This window comes from Actinia tenebrosa, unplaced genomic scaffold, assembly GCF_029948245.1.
Source record: "Actinia tenebrosa isolate PJP-AT-01 unplaced genomic scaffold, QUT_ActTen_1.0 PGA_scaffold1__47_contigs__length_23844297, whole genome shotgun sequence".
Lineage (NCBI taxonomy): Eukaryota > Metazoa > Cnidaria > Anthozoa > Actiniaria > Actiniidae > Actinia > Actinia tenebrosa.
Window position 1 is genome coordinate 16,096,209 of NW_028292578.1, and position 21,064 is coordinate 16,117,272.

Sequence of the window (21,064 nt, forward strand, 5' to 3'; positions counted from 1 at the left end):
ATTGATCATGATACCACTTTGGTACCTTCCGTCAATAGGTGTTATTATTTCACACATTTTCGAGTCAACATACACCGTAATAATAATAATAATAATTTAAAATTTCTATAGCGTTAGTATCCGCTAGTTCAATAACGCTTTACAGTTTTTTAAATAAGAACGTTAAACTTTGTTGTTAAAAATGTTTTAAATTGTTATAATATTATAACCGTCATGACAATGATTCAATTCAATACATAGAAAAAACGATTTGCAATATAACAAAAATTAACACTTTAATATCGTTAAAAACATTTACATTGCATCAAATTCAATAAAAATCATTTATTAAAACTCGAGTAAAAATTTTAATATAAAATAATAAAAGTCAATTAGATTGATCATATGCCTTCTTGAAAAGCCAGGTCTTCAAATCTTTTTTAAAAGTAGAGATAGATGTACTGGACCTGATTTTAACTGGCAAGGAATTCCACAATTCAGGAGCAGCAAAAGAGAAAGCTCTTTTTCCATAAAGATTGAGATTGTAAGATGGTTTACACCGTAGACTGCGAACTAAGTCCCTCTATTTCCCTTGGTCACTGTACGTCTGTGTCTGTGTCGATTAGTCGAGGAAGATTGGTTACGAGTCAAGCCCCCTCCCCCAGGGACTTTTGACTCGTAACCAATCTTCCTCGACCAATCGACACGGACAGACAGACGCACCAAAGGAAATAGAGGGACTTAGGTCGCAGTCTACATACACCGAGAAAAATTCCACTGATCCTTTACAACCTGCAATACGACTTTTTATCAGCGTTTAAGCTTTTTTTTGAAAGAAGGAGTTCTTTCTAGATAAATTCTATAAATGTTGTTTTCAGACGCACCAAAGGAAATAGAGGGACTTAGGTCGCAGTCTACATACACCGAGAAAAATTCCACTGATCCTTTACAACCTGCAATACGACTTTTTATCAGCGTTTAAGCTTTTTTTTGAAAGAAAGAGTTCTTTCTAGATAAATTCTATAAATGTTGTTTTCTTCCGTTTTCATTTCATGGCACAATTTGTCCTTTAGATCTCCGATCGTTTTAGGACGAGCGAAACTGTGAATCATTTTTCGGTTTTTAGCGAACCTTGTCTTTCTTCAAATGGACCGAGAATTACACCCCAAAGTTGAAATTTTCTATTGATAGTGGTGTTTATGCCGAGCAACGCCACTCTGCATATCACATGTCTGGGTCAAGAAAGCCACTGGTTTACCGCGACAAAAACACCATGATCAAAACACAGACAGAATAAACCACAACAAGACCTGTGTTGAGGAAGGAAGTACTTAACGTTTTGTTCACTGAACAAAAGATTTTGTCCAGGGGGCTTAAAGTCAAAACAAAAGCTGGGATTTACGCATGCTGTAACTCGAAACGACCCGGCAATCAGGAAAAAAAATTCATTGTTCATGGATGACAGTTTTCCACCACTCAATGGATAACGTCTTCCTCTTTGCAAAGAACTCGTGTATTTTGCTTTCTGGGAGAACAAGCAATCATGGCTTTCCTTTTTCTGTTGTATCTTTTTTTCTGTGTTTGTACAGAACCTGTGAAGACTCAATCTACAAAAAGAATTCTAATAGGTAAGTAATAGTTAACGCTTTTATGCTTTTGTGACATGTTTTGTCGTACAGAAAGTTTTACAAACTTGTCTTGATTGGCCATATGTCAATTTTCCTCATTCTTCCAGGAGGGATTTTCAGAAACATCTCAAATGCAGAGTCGGATTATGAAGGTTTCAGAACTGCTATCGATTATATTAACGAGGTTGAGAAGCAGAAAAATAGCATGATCAGATTTGAAGGGATTGTGGAATTTACTGATAGCGATGAAGACTTAGACAATGTGCTGAAAGGTAAGGCTTGTCCTCTAGACTTCAAGTTACCTATGGAGTTCATGTGGAGTTAAATAATGGAGTTAATACTTGTCAGTGACTAATAGAAAACAGTTACAATACGACAAAGATGCAATGATTGAGTATAACGCACCCCCACTCCCTTCGGATAGATTTTCATCACGCCTACATCGCTTACTTATGACCAAAGAAGCGGGTTTGAACTTATATTACACGGAGCTTGCTTCGCATAGTAAGGGTATTGAATAGTAAGCTATTTCTGTACCAATGTGAGTACGGTATAGAATATGCCTCTTATTGGCACTGTTTTCTTTGCCACACACTGATCAAAAAAAAGTGGGGCCGCTATGTTGATGGGCCATCAAAAAATCGTTAGAGTACGTAAAATTAGGTGGGAACCATGAGAAGGCACATGGAAACGATTTATTGGATTCAAGGACGTAGTCTACAGCCGATATTGACCTGTAGCGACTAGTTTTAGACCCTCAATCTCGAGTCAGTGTGCGTAGATTCAGATTTTTAAGATATCAAAAGCTAGCTTAAAGATTGAGAGGTTAGAGGGTGAAGGTACTACCCTGGGCTGCAGAGGTATGACGCCGGAGCGCCTTACCAGAATAAATAACCTTTGGATCCCATGGTAAAAAGATACAGGCGGGCGCTATAAAGCAATCTCTACCTACATGTTATTTTTCATTATATTTTAATTCATTTGGTCTAGCTATTAGCCTCGTAGACCGAGGAGCAGTAGCCATCATAGGACCAAACGAAGTGATCCATATTGAAGCGATCCAAAGACTCTGTCCACAACTACGAACACCACAGCTTGCGCCCTTTGCCAGCGGTCTTACCCAATCATTTAATCCTTGTGACTTCGAGTATATACTGCGCATGAGCCCAAGCGATGATTTGCTGTGCAATGTGGCCGCAGACGTCGTGAAGTATTTCAAGTGGACTAAAGTAGCAGTTCTTGCGTCTAGAGATAATGAAGGTATTTCATAAAGTATGCTTGGATATCGCACTTGTACTGTGTTGGTTGACTGTGTCTTCCCTTGAAGTAATATCAAACAAATACAAACAACATCTATCGAAACCGTGCGACCCTGAGTTTTTTTAGAGCTATGACGTCACTCATATGGAAAAACGACTTCCGGGTCCAAAACAAAAGCAATCTTACAAAGGTTTTTTTTCTTACATTTTTCAGCTCAAGGTCGCTAATTGTTTCATGTGAAGGTGAAATCATTAAGAATGTTTTCGGCTTTATGATAGCGGTTTTTGTGAGCAGTTGAACCCGGAAGTACGTCACAACTTAAAAGCTGCGCTCGGTTCGATAAGCGGTACAGATCATAGAAAAGGGACCTCGATTTGCCAATTTATTTTTATATGGAAAGGCAAATTCTTGGTGCGCGCCGAAAGAGAAATGACGTGATTACCTTAGATACTCTCACCTATAAGCCCTATTATTGTATTTCAACCAGAGCCCGCGCGGCGTTTAATACAAGTTAATTATTTTCTAATCATATTATTCACAATGTTTTAAAGGTCGTGAAGCACTTGGTTCGTTTAGAGACTTCCTTGAAGATCGCCGCATCAAGTTATTGCAGTCTGAGCTCTTCATCGTTGACCCCGATGACAATACAATGCACCACGAGATACGAAGAGTTCTTGATTCAATCCTGAAAGCTGAAGCTAGGATTATCGTGGTGAGGTGCAGGTCATCGGTGATCAGAAAGGTGTTACAGGAAGCAGAGAACAAGGATATGTTGAAGGAGTACGCGTGGATTTGGCTCGTGAACAACTTCGAGAAGGTGAATAGAGAGTATACAGAAACATGTTAATCAAGTGAATAGAGCTGATATATATTCATTAAACTTAACATCCACCTCTCCACCAATTTATCCGTCCGTCCGTCCGTCCGTCCGTCCGTCCGTCCGTCCGTCCGTCCGTCCGACCGTCCGTCCATCCATCCATCCATCCACTTATCCAACCTTCTACCCACCAATCCACCCACACTCCAAAACGTCCTACCACGTACCGTGAGTCCGTCCGTTCATTCATCCATCCATCCATCCATCCATCCACTCACTTATCCAATCTTCCATCCACTAATCCACCCATCCCACCAAACAGTCCTACCACGTACATACTCATTAGTCCATTCGTCTACACATCCCCACCCATATATCTATCCATTCACCCCACCCACCCATCCTTTCATCCCATCTCATCTCATCTCACCCACCCACCCATCCTTTCTTTCGCAACAGTTTAATCTTATATGTAGGAACAATCATTCCCTGGAGGAGAGATGTCTCCATCAATCCATCCACCCACCACAGTGTTTCCAATTACCAACTCAATCCATATATTTATCCATTCATCTCATCCCATCTCACCCACCCACCCATCCTAATTTCTTTCGTCGTTCGCTTCTTCGTCCCACCGTCCGTGTTAAATAATAATGTATCTGTTTCATCTTATACGTAGGAACATTTATTCCCTGGAGGACAGATGTCTCATGAATTAAAGGGATTGATTGGAGTAAGACAAGCAATAGGCCATGGTCCTCTGGGTGAAGCCATCAATGAATACTATTATAAAAATAGAAGAATCGCAATTACAAAGGTCAGTCAAAATAACGTAAGCTGGGACGTCAAAGAACCACTGAGGGTGTAAAGAGACCCTTACAAACCTCATACTAATCATCTCTCATGATTTAGAAAGTGTGCTATATAAATCATAAATCATGACAGGATCGTAACCAGGGGTTTTGCAGGGTGGGTGCACATTAAATGGAAATGCAACTATGTCTAACCTAACAGCCATCACCTTAAGAACTGCTATAGAATTCCAAGGATTTCCAGCTAGGAGCAGAGCAAAAAAGAAAAGAAGAGAAAGAAAAGAAAAAGAAGACTTTCGAACCTTCAGCTCGTACGAGGGGTACACGTGCACCCCCTAGTCACGGCCCTAGTGTCTTATAAATCATAAATCATGATCAGTTGCATTGATGATCGAAAGATCAATGTGATTGGCATGATGTTACTGTGTGATGAGTAATCCTAACACTCTGCATATGAATCTCTTTTCTTCCCAGCCATCTGTCGGACGTATCATCGATTCAGTGCTAGTCGTAGCCAAAGCTGTCCGAAATGCTTTGCAAGATGGGTTCCAGATATCAAGTGACAAGAGATCAGGGCGGATTTGTAACAAGTCAATGGACATCGTTGATGACGGAGGCCAAGGCGCGATCCTCAGCTCGTACCTAAGACAGGTATCACTATAGTCCTCTCTTCTTTGGGTGTAATGTTTACCCAATTAAAAAAAACCTTCCTCAGAAACCCCCGGGGAGGCCCGGGGAGGGGGAGGATAAAGAAGAAAAAGAAGGAAACCTAAGTCGCCGATAAACTAATATCAAGCGACCCTCAAGAGGTAACGATGAAGCTTAATTTTTATGGAAAAATTATATTAGTGATCTATTTTTGCAGGTTACGATGTATGGCTTTATGGGGAATATTAGCTTTGATAAAGGAGCACAAAAGTCGGGCATTTATGACGTCGTTAATTTCCATGACAACAGCATCACCAAGGTAACCCATTTATTTTATTCACGTTACGTTCTCTCGAAAATATTATCTCGAGGAATGGTCCCTATGCTACCTTGAGGCTAAAAAAGTCTCCGCGGTCCCTTAAAGACTCTGTAGGAATGTTGCATATTTATTGAGTTTCATTATTGGCCACTTTTGTCTTCTCCTTATCAGTGACTGGCCTCGTCTCCAGGCTGCTCACTTCACTGTTTGGTATGACGTCAGGCATGTGCCTCTATGAGTGTTAGCTCTTTCTTTTCCATTTTGGATATGGTCTAATGGGACGATGCTAACCAGTGACGTATAGGAAAGTGCACAAATGGACCAGAAGCACACTCTTGAACTTCAGGGCCCGGCTGTACGAAGAGAGAATAGCGCCATCCGATGGTAAATCCTTATCCAGTGGATACGTCGATGTTGTTATCCAAAAACATTATCCCCTGCATGGATAAGATTTATCCGCCGGATAGCGCTATCCACCCTTCGTACACTAAAGGGGCCCAGGTTTTCATTTTATCAGAGGTATATTATTTTTTGACAAATTTCATTTTTTCTTTCTTATAGATTGGTTTATGGAATACGAATGAAAAACTCAAGATGTTCAAAAACAAAACGATCATTTGGAACAGCGATAGCTCTTATGTCCCACGTGACTCTATCAATACTCTCAAGAACAAGATCCTCACAGTTGTGACATCCATGGTCAGTAGATCACGCATGCTCCAGAAGAATACACCGCTGCAACCATTTATAGGCTCAAGTTAATGTAGTCACATAAGTTTAACATAATAACTAAATGGGGATTAATAGAGTAAAAGCCGTGTTGGAGTTTTCCATTAGAAAGAAAGTAAAGGGATCCTATTGGTCTGTCATCCAACATGGCCGCCAGCACGTGATCATACAAATGAAACCACTATAGCTGTTTTCTATTCTGTCTTCTGTTATAGAGTTCTCCTTTTACCATGTTAAAGCTTGACAACGTGACAGGGGGAGTAAGAGGACGCCCTGAATTCGAAGGAGCCGCTATTGACATACTGGACAAGCTGAAAGAGGCCCTCCATTTCGACTACGTCATCTATAAGTCACCTGATGGTACAGTAGGGAACTTTAACAGTCGGACAGGTCGATGGAACGGAGCTATTGGGGAGCTTTTGAACGAGGTTAGATACATGTTCACGTGACGGTTAAAGTATAACCTGTGTAACGCGGGCCAATCTCGTACAGAGCCCTTTTTTTCCTACTGCGCATGCTCGACGAAATAAATAGATTTCGTCGAGCATGCGCAGTAAGAAATAAGAGCTCTGGGTACGAGATTGCGTAACAGCGTAAAAAGGGCACGTCTCACCTAGATTCCCTTCCCTTTCCTTCTCTTCTCTTCTCCTCTCGTCCTATCCCCCTCCCAATGGTACTTCTCTTTTGCGCTGCTACTGAGGCAAGAGGAATAAGATCTATACATTATCTGTGTTTTATCATATTTATTTACATACAGACGGCAGACCTCGCTATTGGTCCGATCACCATCTCCTCACGACGATCTAAAGTGGTCGTCTTTACACAGCCATACATGACCACTGGCCTTGGTGTTATCATGGCAACGGAAGAAGGCGACCCTTCCTTTTTCGGTTTTCTCAAGCCGTTCTCTGTTCACCTTTGGATAGTGATTATTGGGGCTGTCTTGGGCATGGCTGTTGTTAGTTTTGTGTTTAGTCTACTGAGTCCTTATGGTTTTTACGGCAGATGTGTACAGTCCACCAGTAACGAGGTCAGTACTCACTCACAGGAAGGGTGGTAGCAAACTCGTGCTGCGTGGAATAGACCACTTGTAGCACGTTGGAATGAAGCTCAATTTGGAGGACATAACAATAGGTTTCCAATTCTCAGGAGATTGAAATTCTTTTGTTTTGTTCTCCAAATTGAGCTTTGACGTCACATGCAAGTGGTCTATAAAATGAGACCATTCTTTGGAGGTAATGGGTTTTCCATTCTAGACCGAATACCTTTTCCTTTAGTATTATTTCTTTCGTTACCTATTTGTCAAATCCATTGATTCCATTTCAGGCCACGTGTCATTCCCTTGAGTATTGTTTCTCTGTCAATCAGTAATGGCTCAAAACATTATAGATCAAACTCTTTGATGTTAAATTCCAATTCAATCTGATGTCGACCGTTTTGGTGTCGGCTTGGACGACTGAGCAATCAACAAAAGCTAGCGTTTACATTTACACTTCTTACGTTTTCTAATTCCAGGTAAAAGCATCGCACCTTGAGACCCAATACAACCTTAGTCTGTTAAACTCTATTTGGTCATCGACAGCCTATTATCTGGGTCAGGGTCCAGACGGGCTTCACCCCATTTCTGCATCAGGACGAGCAGCCATTGCGGTGTGGTGGTTCTGTATAACCATCCTGACATCAACTTATACGGCTAACCTGGCGGCGTACTTGACGACCAATCGTATGCAGACACCTATTGCGCATGTCAATGATCTGTCGGAACAAAATGAGATTGACTATGGTCTTATTGAAAACAGCCAAACACAGAGGTTTTTTGAGGATTCGCGTCTGTCAAGGTATGAGTTATTTGATTTACTTCATACCCATCCCAGTGAACCCACTGGGGTAACATTCTGTCGCTCAATCATCCCAGGGCTCCCGAGAATGGGTATGAGGTAAACTTAGTCAATTAATTTAATTAATGATGATGCATGATGATGATGATGATAATGGTGATGAGGATGATAATGATGACGAGCACGATGATAAAAATGCGGAAGATGAATATGATGGTTATGTTAATGACGATGATAAGATGATGGTGATGGTTATGATATCCCAAGTAAGTAGCTGTTTTTAAGTTTTTTCTCTGTTTTTTTCTCCATCAGATATCTCATCATGTGGGAATACATGAAGCTTCGACGCGCCCTGGTTTCTAACACGTCATCGGGTATACAGAGAGTATTGAAGGGCAAATACGCGTTCATCCATGACGCACCAGTGTTGCAGTACCAGGCAAGAAAGAACTACTGCGGTCATATCAAGCTTATTGGAGGATTCGATGAAAAGTAAGGAGTAAAGACCTTTCGATTTCAATAAACAGGATGCATTGTGGTCTAGATAGGGTATAAGCAACACCATATAAGGTATGGTGAACAAACATGATTTTACCCAAGCTAGACCACAATACACCATTTTCCTTATCTCAGAAAATATCTATGGTACATGCAGTGCCTTTGTTTGTTGCATTCCATAAAGCTATACTTTTTATAGCTTATACTGAAGTTAGAAAAATGAGTAATGGCCGGTTTAGACGGTACGGGTTCGCCTACAACTATCGTAAACAACACGCTCGCGCCATCCTACACCCCGAGTCGTAGCGTGTAAATCAAGCCCGCCTATGACAGACGCGAGAGTGTTGTATGCGATAGCTGTTAGGCGAAAATCGTACCGTCTAAACCGGCCTTAAGAAAGTCCATAAAAATTTCAAAACAAAATAAATGAACTTCGAATTTTTTTTCGTTATCTTTTGCAGAACCATAGGAAAAATGAGTTATGGGTTTGCTTTACCTAAGGGCTCTCCGTATCGTCTTCTTATCAATATTGAACTGCTAAAGTTGCAACAGAAAGGAGTTATTAAAAAAATAATCAAGAAATGGATGATTGACAAAACCCCTTGTTCTCTGCTGGATGATGCCGATCTTCATGAGGGTACGTTGCTCCTAAAAAAATCTAATAATTAAGATGCGGTAGAGTGCATACCATATATCCGTGAAAAGGTTCGTAAGAAATTGCACAAATTTACACAAATTGGTAAGTTCAGTAGACCTCAGCAGACCGTAGAGCTACAAAACTTTGCACTCATTTGTACAATTTTGTTAGTGGACTTTTTCACGGATATATGGTATGCTATCTAATGCGAACAACAGCAATCTTACTTATTGCGAATCGTGCGCCTTCAATCGTTTGGCGCATGGCATGTCACGATATCCGCGCGCCATAAATGTTGGGGTCTCGGATTCGATTCCTGTATTCAGGATCACATGTGTACTTTAGGTCTCTCACTTGATTCAAGGGTTTTTCTTCCACTTTTCTAGTTTTCCTCCCTCTTAACACTGTAAATTCCAATTTGATCTGTGAGTTAGCCATGCACTGATCAGCCCAGATGTTCTTTTAGGGTTTGATCTGTGAGTTAGCCATGCCCTGATTTAGATGAGCCCAGAGGTTGTTTCAGGGTTCAATCTGTACGTTAGCCATGCCCTGACTTAAATCAGCCCAGAGGTTGTTTCAGGGTTCAATCTGTACGTTAGCCATACCCTGATTTAGATCAGCCCAGAGGTTGTTTCAGGGTTTGATCTGTATGCTACTCGTGTCATGACTTGTTTACAAATTTGAAAAATAATACAGCTGATATTTTTTCCAGAATCGAAAACAGACGCCTACAGGATGGGCTTGATGAACATGCTTGGAGTGTTCATATTCATGCTCGCGGGTGTGGTCATTGGATTAATCTTTTTGATCATCGAATGGTGGGCTGCGGCAGTGGGAGATTCAAAGAGGGCCATGGTAAAGTTTGTGAATTTTTTGAAAATATTTTCTGATTTTCTTCTTCTTTATCTTTTCTGACTGCTTTTCTTCTCTATTTTTTTCAGAGACATCTTCCCTTCATGCGCGCAATTCAGAACCGCTTAAGCAGTTTCTTCAAACATGTGAAAAACCCTGAAACGAAGAAATTAGACCTAAGCCACCCAAGATCAGCGACAAGATCAACCCAGACGAAAAATCCATCGGAAAAAACGAGCATGCACTATGATCACCTTCATGATCGGTACCGTCCAGTTACCCAGGCTATTGCTCCTTCCAAGGCGACCGGTGTTCCCAGGAAGCTAGTTAAGGGAATGAGAGCTAATAAACCGAGACCTAAACTTCAATCAATGGTTGTTTCTCCTTCAATGAAGGCGACAAAGAGGTGGCCAAGTACTGAATTGTAAAGATGAGTCGCACAGGTAGCTGAATGGAAGCACAATTTTCATTGAAATCGCTGCGCGCAAGGCCTCCGTATCCTAGATGTCTTATAAGTAGCTTCGTGATGCTTCAAGAGTTAGTGGCAACTTAAGTGCCATATTGGAATTCTGCGCGCAAAGCCTCCAGGATGTCTAAGTACCTCAATTTGCCGATAACCATTGTCGTTCCCAGTGCATCCAAGAATTGAGCGCTGAGGAGGCACTGGAAACGAGGTAGAGTTGGGCTCAGGTCAGTCGTTAACTTTTTTTTCGTGATAGCTATAGGCTGTCTACAGTTACATTAGATTAGGAGCATTATGGTAAGGACACAAGCTAAAGCCATTTCCCGCAACCACGAACGATTGCGCCGTTGTCGCCACCACAAAAATAGATTTAAGCCCTCCTCCTAAAGCGTTGCGCACAATTAGTTTCATCCCGACTTAGTACGTCAAACTCGAATTTACTTTGGTTGTCAGAAACTTTTACTACCGATATCGCTCTAAAATCTTGTTGCGCGTTGAAGTTGTAGCTTGTATCCATGCCTTTAGAGTTCAATGTAGACGTATTCAACCGCACTGAAGTAACGTAACACCCTGCAAATACGAATGGGCACCTTTTATTTCAACACTTATATTCTTATACATAAACTTCATTCCGAGATTATAGTATTTCCACAAGTTTTTCTGCACACAAAGCGAAAAAACTTCCACAGTACAATGATCTTAAAAAACTTTTTGCAACAAAGTTACATTGCAAACAGTTGTTTAATGAAATCGTAATAGATTCTATCTTTCTCATTCGTTTTCCTATTTTTCCCTGTAAATTATAAAACATGTACATCATCGTTACCTACGCATTACTCACGTCTTTATTTTTCTAGCTTCATTAAGTGAAATAAAAAAGCTCCAAGTATCTGAACATAATACATCATTTTCATTGTTAGGCGACCATTATGTCACACGTGCTGTTTAAAGTTAAGCTCGCTGTTAGGTTCCTACGCAGCCGTGACAGATTCTAAGGAAGGCTGTGTTGACTAAAAGCCGCTGTAAAAGAAGTGTGTTCAAGTCATAAAAACGAGGCTAATAGGTTAATAACTGATCAACCACTGGTCATGGCAACTAACTATATTACCTTCCTTTCCAGACGTCTGGATTATACTATGCTTTCTACTAATCAAAATTTCAGCGTTATTTTTGATAATCGTTTATTGTCTGAAATTTGTCATACGATGCCGGTTGCCTTAGTCGAATAATTATGAAAATTCCTGTAAAAGAAAAAATAATATTTTTCATGCATTTTGGGAAGATTGCTTAACTAAATTACTAAAAAACATCTAAAATCTCGATGAACCGAAAGCGGACAATTTACAAATTATTTAACTTTCAATTCCATCTAAAAATTATACATTTCGATATTGTTAGTATTTTGACATATTTTCACCTACGGAGTTAATTCAGGATTCGTACCAAACAAAATTCCAAAAGTTTTCGAAGATTCTCAGTGAAAATATTTTCAGATGTCCTGGAATTCCAAGATCAATAGGAAAAAATCCTGGAATTTCAAGATTAATGCGAACCCTGTTTTTACATTGTTATAGTTCTAGTAAATTTTTGAGCCAACTATAAATGAATCCACAGCTACACTGGTCATAAGTCGCCAAGGAAAAGAATTGATAAAGAGGGCATAACAGCCGTGAATCTTTGGGGTAAAATACGAAAATATAGACAACTGGTAAAGTTACTTGAACAGAGTCCCTGACTTAGGGTCAGGAATGTCTCGATTCTGGGGTTACACGATTTTCATTCCCTACATTCTACCTTTTCCCACCTTGTTAAGCTCCCCTCAACTTCCCCCTGGTAGTTCATGACCAGCAAAGGTGGGGTTTCACTAGCGACGTAACCGAAATCGAAGACAGAAGCAGCTTATGAAGAAGTAAAAATCAGAAAACGCTTGGCTTGTGCTTATGCTAATGACTAGCGGTTTTCACTTGCAAGTTCATGGAAGTCCCTATAATCCAGACTCCGATTCCTTCGCAAGTGTAAACCAGTCTTTTAAAAAGGCATACGAATAAGCGACTTTCGCTGTCACAAATCATTGGTATAGGATACTGTGCTGTCCAAAGTTTTGTAGATCTGCAGTCTACTGAACTTACTAATTTGTGCAAATTCGTGCAATTCCTTAAAGTTTTTCATGGATATATGGTATGCACTCCGCCGTGCTGTTCAAAATACGGTTAAAAATTCACGTCATCAAATTAAAAAGATTTCAAATTAGCCTACCGCGATTCTTAAAAACTCACTTCTTTTTCAAGAATCGTCGATATTTAGGATCAAATTCGCGGTATGTCCTCATCGTAGATTAATCTCACTTTGAAGAATACGATATATCGGCATGAATCAAAAGTTAGATTTTGGGCTGACTATATAGCTAATAAAATGTTCTACTAGCTATAGGGCAACTGATGCTTGCATCTCATAGCAAAAACTAGTCTAATCTCGAAAAAGCTACAATTGATAAATAGAAAAACGATCTTTGTACAGGATTTCTTTGTTTTTACACTAAGAGGGCGCGGATGTTTTTAGGCGTCGTTTCATCGTTTAAGTGTTTTGTTGTGTACCTGAAAAGAAGGGGAAAAATATGTTATTACGATGGAAGAAGAGGGGCGCAGCAGGTTATTGCACTCGCCTCGGGAGTCTCGCTTTCGACTTTCAGACTCAGCATTACATGTGTCAGTCTCAGCATCACGTGTAAGTAGAGTTCGTTGGGTCTCTCACTTGATTCGAGAGTTTTTCTCCAGGTTCTCTGTTTTTCCTCCCTCCGCAAAACCTAACATGCCTAATTCCAATTCGACTTTGAGTTAGCCGCGCTGTGACTTTGATCAGCCTAGAGGCTGTTTCAGGGTATCGATAGAGGTTTGGGGTATTTTCACTAACCTCAATGCATTCAATAGTCCATCAACAGAACCAATAGGTTGATCCTTCAGCACTTTTATTGATGCTTTAATCTGTTGGAAAATGAAAATGTGAAATGAAGTTCACAGATAATAGAGAGAAAATTATAAAATGCCCATCGTTAACACTCTTATACCCCATTCACACCAAGGCTTAAACATGTTTTAAAGTGGTTTAACTAAACAGGTTTGGAAAACTATCTACGAACACTGCGCAATATTTGGTAAAATAATGCATGTAAACTATCCTTTGTCTTGCTCTGACAATATTTTACAAAGTTTCATTATATTGTAGGTTTCTAGTTTCTCAATTTTTTCCTAATGAAAACATAGTTTAACTAAACGCGTTTAGGTGTGAATTGGGTATTAGATTAGTGCCTGCAAGGAGTAGATTCCAGACGAAGATGGTGGTAATGTTGGTGGTGATGATGTTGGTGATAATCGTGATGGTAATGATGATGGTGAATATGATGGTGTTGATGGATGGTGGTATTGATGGTGATAGTGGTGATGATGAAGTTGATGACAGTGACGATAATGGTGGTGATGGGGATGGTAGTGGTGGTGATGATGATGATGATGACGGTGACGATAATGGTGATGGTGGTGATGATGATGATAGTGATGGTCATGATGATGATAGTAGTCAGGTGATGATGATGGTGATGGGGATGGTAGTGGTGGTGATGATGACGGTGGCAATGACGATGATAGTGGTGATGATAATGACGATGATAAGGACAAAGAAGAGAAACAAGTCCAATAATAGTATTTTAAGTAAAATATGATACAGGAACTACCTTGAATGGAAATATTTGTATGTGTTACATGTACTTACGTCTATATTTGAAGTCTTTGCGAATGCACCAACTGGGTGAACATGATCATATAGAATAATCACACCAACCTACATATAAACCACAATCTTAATATCCTTTAGGTTATTTAAGGGATATTTACATCAAAAACATATAGCACTTGATTGACGACATGGATGAAAGAAAATATTTTATGAAATAGAAATTAGAAAAAATATATTTATATAAATTTATAATTAATATTACAAATAATGATGTGGAGTACATACCATAACACGAAGACAGAATAAGAGGGTTTCCTCACTCTCAAATCTTGACGATATATCCCTAAGAACAAGATAATACAGTATAAGACCCCTTGCAGAACTTTGGAATGCAGCAATCTGGGGGACAAAACAATATGTCCCAATTCTCAGGAGATTGGGATTCTTTTGTTTTGTTCCCCAGACTAAGCTGCTTTGACATCACATGCAAGGGTCCATATCACTGATGTTATCACATTATTAAACAATAAAGTGATTTCAAAATCCTAGTCGGGCATAGTGTTTTCCCATTTCAGACCACTAATCCTCTTGAGAATATGATTCTTTGTTTGAGTTCTATCCATATTCATGTGTCTTCTCATGCACAACCATTAAGCAAAGATGTGATACTCTAGTGTGAAATATTAAACTTACGGGTTCTCTGTCATTGTTCTACAAAGATTTGCTAAAGTACTAAGACAGTCTGTCGTATTTTCTATAGGTAGATTTTTGTTCTGCAAAGGCAAAAGATATAACATTAGCGGTTATCAATATACATTTTAGGGAATTATTGATTAGTCTCCTGAGTCAGAGGCTTATGTTTTAGCTCTCAATACAATTTAGAATTGCATTAGAAGTCAGCACATGGTACAGTATATCTTAAATATTTCATAAAGTTATTAAAGAACATGGTCTACACTTTGATATACCTCTGTTACAAACTTTGTTGTTGCATCACTAAGAGTTTTAAGAAGGGGAGTTGGATATGCATAGAACAGCGACATTCTGTTGGCCATTTCATTTGACACGACAACCTCCGTGTCATCTGTATTTGCCATTTTGCGTCTACTCAAAGTTCTTCTGAAATAACTGAAGTCGTTTTGGATGTTAGGGTTGGTCATCTGTAAAAGAAGAGATGTCATTATCAGTGGATGCTTTGCACGAAGAAAGGGAAGGGGAGAAGAAAAAAGAATAGGAAGAAATAAGAGAAAAAGAAAAGGGATGGAATAATGAACTTGAATTTGAAGAAAAAACGATATTTCCCTCTTATTGTCATGAACAACAGTTATTTGACATGTATCAAGAGCAAGTGATAATGTCTACCATTCATTCATATCAATGATGTCATAGCAAAATGCATACCTTTAAATCATCAAACTTGAGAGTAAAATGAAGAATTTCTGCAAACTGTTTAGCAAGTGCCTGGAAATATAAAACATGAGGCAATAATTATCGTTAAATGTTAAATAAGTTGGATACGAATTCTTTTGCACCCAGAAGTTCACTTCTCTTGATTAGTCTTCTGATTAGTCTACATCCTGTTAGTTATTTAAAAGGTACTCATATATCATATGTTAAGAGTAAATGGTTTGAACCCAGTTGTTGAAATTTGTTGTGAAAATCTGATCTTGACTACATACACTCACCTGGACGATCACACTTCACAACAAATATCTTATGTGTTCCAGCTTAAATTATAAGACATTAAAAAAATTTTTTTTTTTAATACCTGCTGCCTTTCCAAGTGTTCTATTGGTGTCATGTTTCCTGCACATAATGCATGAAGGAGTTGTGGCAGAACTGCCTCTGTAAAAAAAAAAAAAACCATTAATAATTTAATACATATGATTCTAAACATATCAACATCAATTTTTAGGTTTCTAAAACTCTGATCCTTGTCTCTAGATCAATGGAATAAGCAACATTAATGATCTTACTGGGAGGCATTTCACAGGAAGGAAATATTAAAAATGACTTCCTTCTTGTTGAGAAAAAAATCTTAATTTTTTAAAAGGTCAATATGAAGATGTCGAACCAATGATTGTAAGGAAGATTTTTTGACCACAATGTAAATGGTCAGACGTAGTGTGACCACTATTATAGCACTACATGGAACAGTACAACACAGTATAGCACAGCACAGTATAGGGCAGTACAGCACAGTACACTAGCTGTCACAAAACACAGCAGAGTACAGTACAGCATAAAACATATTACAGCAATTATGGTGAAGTATAGGAAAACACAAGATAGTACCGCACAGCAGCCCTGTAAAGTACAGGGTAGCAAAGAATATAGCACAGTTTAAGAATAAAACAATCGTAAGAAATCTTCCCTAAGGATGCCAAACTTGCTCAAAACAGGAAAATGTGGACCCAATTTACATGTATGAATAATATTACAATTAGTGGTTTGTATTGTTGCTCAGTTTCAACTCACCCAACTCACAAGCATATTCATAAAACTGCTTGAGCTGGTCTACAAGAGGAACAACAGCCTTCCATGCTACCTCTTGTAGCGCTTCATCTGATGGGTTGGATATTGCCTACACAATAAAAAAGAGATATAAAAAGCTATTCTAATGTTTTTACAATGTAGTGTATATTTACAATACATAACCACAGTCACTTCCTCCTTAGTGAGGATCATTTCTCTTAGGCCCCCTACATAGAGGATTTTGTATAGAGAAAGTACGTACCAGAAAATAGCCTGAAATGGTCTTAAAAAATCCAATTACTGTGGATGTTATGGAATTCCATCATATGGCAAATCTTCATAACATTCAATGAATAGATCTCCTTAGTCTAGGTGTAATGTTTTTCCATTTAAGACCATATTGTTTCATTCCCTTGAGAATAAGATTCTTTGTATGAGTTGTACTCCATATGATTTGTGTGCCTTCTCATGCATAACCATTAAACAAAGAAATAATACTCTAGGGAATTGTCTGGTCAAAATGGGAAAATGTTAGCCTAAGCTAAGAAGATCTGCAATATCTTCTTACACAAGAGACTAACCTGTCGAATTTCTGCACTTGCTCCCGTGTAATTTTCTAGTAACTCTAGAATTCTTGGAGCATCGTCAAGGACTCCTCGTACAATGTCATACACCAACTTTTCAGGTTCCGTTGGCTCGGCATCTGTTTCAAAAATAATATCATAAATTAAGAATTGTCACAATAATAAAATCTATCTAGCATATGAACATTAGTTAATAAAATTAAATTTTTGAAGGGTTAGAGAGAGTGAGACAACAGAGAGCAAGAGGGAGAGTCTCATTGGTATTTCCTATATTAGTACATTTTTTTTTTCAGAATAACTACTATCTTCATACACATGTGAGCTCTGTAGTTGCGAGCTGCACCCTGAAATTCAGTTTTTTGCTTCTGCCTGTCAAAAATATGAAATGACTGACCGCTTAGATTTGATTGACGGCAGGAAAAAAACACATTTCAGCATACAGCTCTCAGCTAGTGAGTTTGCATGTTTATGGAAATAGCAGTAATTAGGAGTATTAGCAGTATTGCAGAAAGCTTACTTTCAAAATCAAGAAAGATGTCAACTTTTCCGGCTTCTGATTCTTCCCTGTTTAAGAGTCGAAGGAGATTTCCCATTGCAGCACCGACTGCTTGACTTTGATCAACACTATCTGACAGTTAAATAACAATAATAATATTACATTAATCAAAACATACTTGTGATAGAAGGGGGCTTGGATCAGAATATATAGCATACTAGTATAACCATAGGTTGGGGGGAGTAGAGACCTTAAAACTTTTATTGACATTAGCAAGAAGTGGGGTAGAGAATGCTATAGCCAAGGGCGGATCCAGGGGGGGCAAAGAGGGGCTGAAGCCCCCCTTCAGCAGAAAAAAAACAAAACAAAACTGAAGAGTTTGATGCTTTTTTTTATTGTTTTCTGTTGTGTTGACGGAAGAAACTCAATTAGCCCCCCCCCCCTAAAATTTTGGCTGGATCCGCCCTTGATAGCAGCCTATTCCTCCCAGCTTAGCTATCACAACTTTATATAAAGAACATGAACTGAGATCAGCTTTGAGACATGTCCAATGCATTAAGCATGTATGTCTTTTAGTTCCATTTTGTTTTCAAAAGATATTCAGAATTGCTATACAAGAAGCAATTCAGCACTCGAAAAACAAAAAGACAGAGGAAATAAAGAGACTTGAAAACAAACAAATACATGCTACACTGGATACTGACAGTGGACATTATTGCAATTTTGGAAAATTCATAAAAATGAAGGAAACCATTTCAGTGTTACAAAATGTGCTTGAGAGAATGTAACAAATTATAGGAAACCCTTTCAGTGTTACTAAAATGCTGAAGAAAAGAACAAGGTGCAAAATAAATAAATAAAAATAAGAACAAGGTGAAAATTGTAGGAAACCATTTCAGTTACAAAATGCTAAAGAAAGTACAAAAATGGCAGAAAACCATTTCAGTGTCAAAATACTGGAGAAAATGCACAACAATGATAGGAAACCATTTCAGTGTTAATAAACCTGAAGAAAAGTACAACATATAATAGGAAACCATTTCAATGTCACAAAATGCTAATTTCCTGTTTCAAGTCAGCATATGTAGCATATTATATGGTTCCCACTCCTGGAAATATTTCTTTTTTGATGCTAAACTTAATTAAACTTATCCCCTGACTATGAGCTGGAAAATAAAAAAATCCCCAGCAGTCAATAAGCGTTAATAAGAATCTGGCCTGGATTACTGCCTTTGAAATTAAGTTCTTAAAATGATTTTCCTAAGAGCATTGGAAAAACTTCTGGTATCAAGTAGTCAATACTCTATGGCGATTTGGAGTATTACAAAGTTGACATTTAAATTTGTATTATATTAATCCCACTTGTTTCTTAATCTTTTTTGCAATCATTCATATCCTTTAATTAAACACTGTAGACACATGTTAAGCTGGGTGAGAAAAAGAAAAAAGCTTAAAATTATGCATAACCCAAACGTTCCCACCAAAACACACAAGAAATTTAACTCTATTAAAAATATGAGCATTTTACAAGAAGTTTTTTTCATAACATTAAAACCCCTTTGTAAACAGGAAAACTATAGCCCAAAAAGGAAATCTAGATTTCGTAATATAAATGTCAGATTTCCAGGTCAATAATTTTCTAGTTCAATAATTTCTATTCGTCATATTTCACAAAATATTCAACTCTTCTAAAAATAGTAATGATGAAAAGGTAAATTATACACCGTGAAAAGATGAAACAACTTACTGACGTTTCGGACGCTAGTCCTTCGTCGGAGTAAAAGAGCCCTCTTTTACTCCGACGAAGGACTAGCGTCCGAAACGTCAGTAAGTTGTTTCATCTTTTCACGGTGTATAATTTACCTTTTCATCATTACTGTTTCATTAGAAACACCGACGCAGCTCACACTAGTTTTTAGCTAGTTATATCTTCTAAAAATAATCAACCAAGCATAACTGAATTTAATAAGTAAATTTTCACGATCTTGAATCATCTAAAGATTTTAAATTTTATTCTTACACATACAGTAGAATAAATATCACAGATAAATCGATATGTCTAAACAAAAGTACACAAATCTGATTTATTTCGACTTATATACAGTTAAACTGGAAGTAAAAATGTCTATGAAGACTTTCGTTTTGGAAATTTTGAATCGAACTTAGCCTTGTTTGTCATGGAATGTACGTTTGAAAATTAAGCAATCTCTAAGCTTGTGTATATATTCAAAACAAACTTGGGACCAGCAGTAAAAAATCCCGAAAACTCTTCGATTACACATGTTAAAAGCGTGATCAAAACGATGCGAAAATGAAAGCAAAAAGAGAATGATTCTATCCAAGTTTTATAAGGAAGTTTCAGAAGGAGAGTCATGGTTTTCAAAAGTGAATGTGATAGCAACACGATGCTAATATTAAATTGGAGTTCAAGACTTTTATATCTCAGTACCAAGTGCATTTTGATGGTTTCTCGCGGTTATTTTTGAAGCAGTTATAAATGAGAAGCCCTAGATTTAAGTTGTTTGGGTTGGGTAGCATTTTAAAAAGGTTATTGAATTTAATATTTCAAATTATGAAACCCTACCAAAGAAGAAACACCGATTGCCAATACAAGTAGAGGCACATTCCACTTCAATCTATAGCTATCTTGACGAAGTTTGCCTAAGATTTGTCTTGTCTGCTCTGTTGTAAGTCCTTACAATAAGTTAAATTCTCTTACTCAGGGACGGTTTTGAGGATAGAGTACTCAAAACTGTTCACAGGAGTGAGTTTAAGACGAGATCTCGACCACAAACACACACTTACGATCTATAATCTACTCACCGACTGTACCGGAAAGAGGGATGTACGAGTAAAGTTGTGAGCGCCTGCACTTTTAGATTGCCTCAATTCACCGTATAAACTCCTCCAGAAGACACCTAGTATGCTTCAGTTTGAGATCAAGGCACAGCAAACTAGATATGTGGAAATCTCGGAGGTACAGTCACTGTTGATAGTAGGTTTTCTTACCTTTCTTCAGCACAATCAGAGTTTCGAGTCAGACAAGGCGCCCATTTTCCACGCCCATATATAGATCCCACACTCCTTTGCGACTCTTATACTTCCGGGACGTCTCACAGTTTGTAACGGAAACTCATTTCAGGATCACTGCTTCGATATTTGCAATATTTTGAAAGCTTTTTCTTTCGATTCGCGAGTAAGGAAAACAAGTTGATGTCACAAAGGGATGTTTTGACGTCTTAGGTTTTCATGATTTTTGGTTGAATAATAATCAGAAAGATTTCAAGTCCTAAGTAAAGT

At 38.3% G+C, this 21,064-nt stretch overlaps 2 protein-coding genes across 4 annotated transcripts; one reads left to right on the plus strand and one right to left on the minus strand.

Moving 5' to 3' along the window:
• Positions 1–1,445: 1,445 nt before the first annotated feature.
• Positions 1,446–11,380, plus strand: LOC116296879 (glutamate receptor 2). The gene is made up of 15 exons (XM_031704989.2): positions 1,446–1,607; positions 1,715–1,879; positions 2,598–2,867; positions 3,419–3,684; positions 4,364–4,501; positions 4,971–5,147; positions 5,362–5,463; positions 6,025–6,162; positions 6,408–6,620; positions 6,950–7,222; positions 7,708–8,030; positions 8,343–8,522; positions 8,990–9,165; positions 9,878–10,020; positions 10,107–11,380. Exons 1-15 carry the CDS (start codon positions 1,523–1,525, stop codon positions 10,443–10,445), a joined length of 2,988 nt encoding a protein of 995 aa, XP_031560849.1. The 5' UTR covers positions 1,446–1,522; the 3' UTR covers positions 10,446–11,380.
• On the minus strand, positions 11,058–20,863 carry LOC116296881 (CYFIP-related Rac1 interactor B). 3 transcript variants are annotated; one of them, XM_031704993.2, is made up of 12 exons: positions 20,774–20,863; positions 17,786–17,896; positions 17,266–17,387; positions 16,688–16,793; positions 15,978–16,054; positions 15,611–15,670; positions 15,178–15,369; positions 14,903–14,982; positions 14,495–14,552; positions 14,246–14,314; positions 13,391–13,461; positions 11,058–13,074 (listed from the first exon to the last, which is right to left on the minus strand). In XM_031704993.2, exons 2-12 carry the CDS (start codon positions 17,859–17,861, stop codon positions 13,011–13,013), a joined length of 975 nt encoding a protein of 324 aa, XP_031560853.1. In that variant the 5' UTR covers positions 17,862–17,896; positions 20,774–20,863; the 3' UTR covers positions 11,058–13,010. The 3 variants fall into 3 exon arrangements, with proteins under 3 accessions (XP_031560853.1, XP_031560852.1, XP_031560851.1); XM_031704992.1 differs by having other exon boundaries at positions 17,786–17,892; positions 20,588–20,837; XM_031704991.1 differs by having other exon boundaries at positions 20,588–20,837.
• Positions 20,864–21,064: the final 201 nt, after the last annotated feature.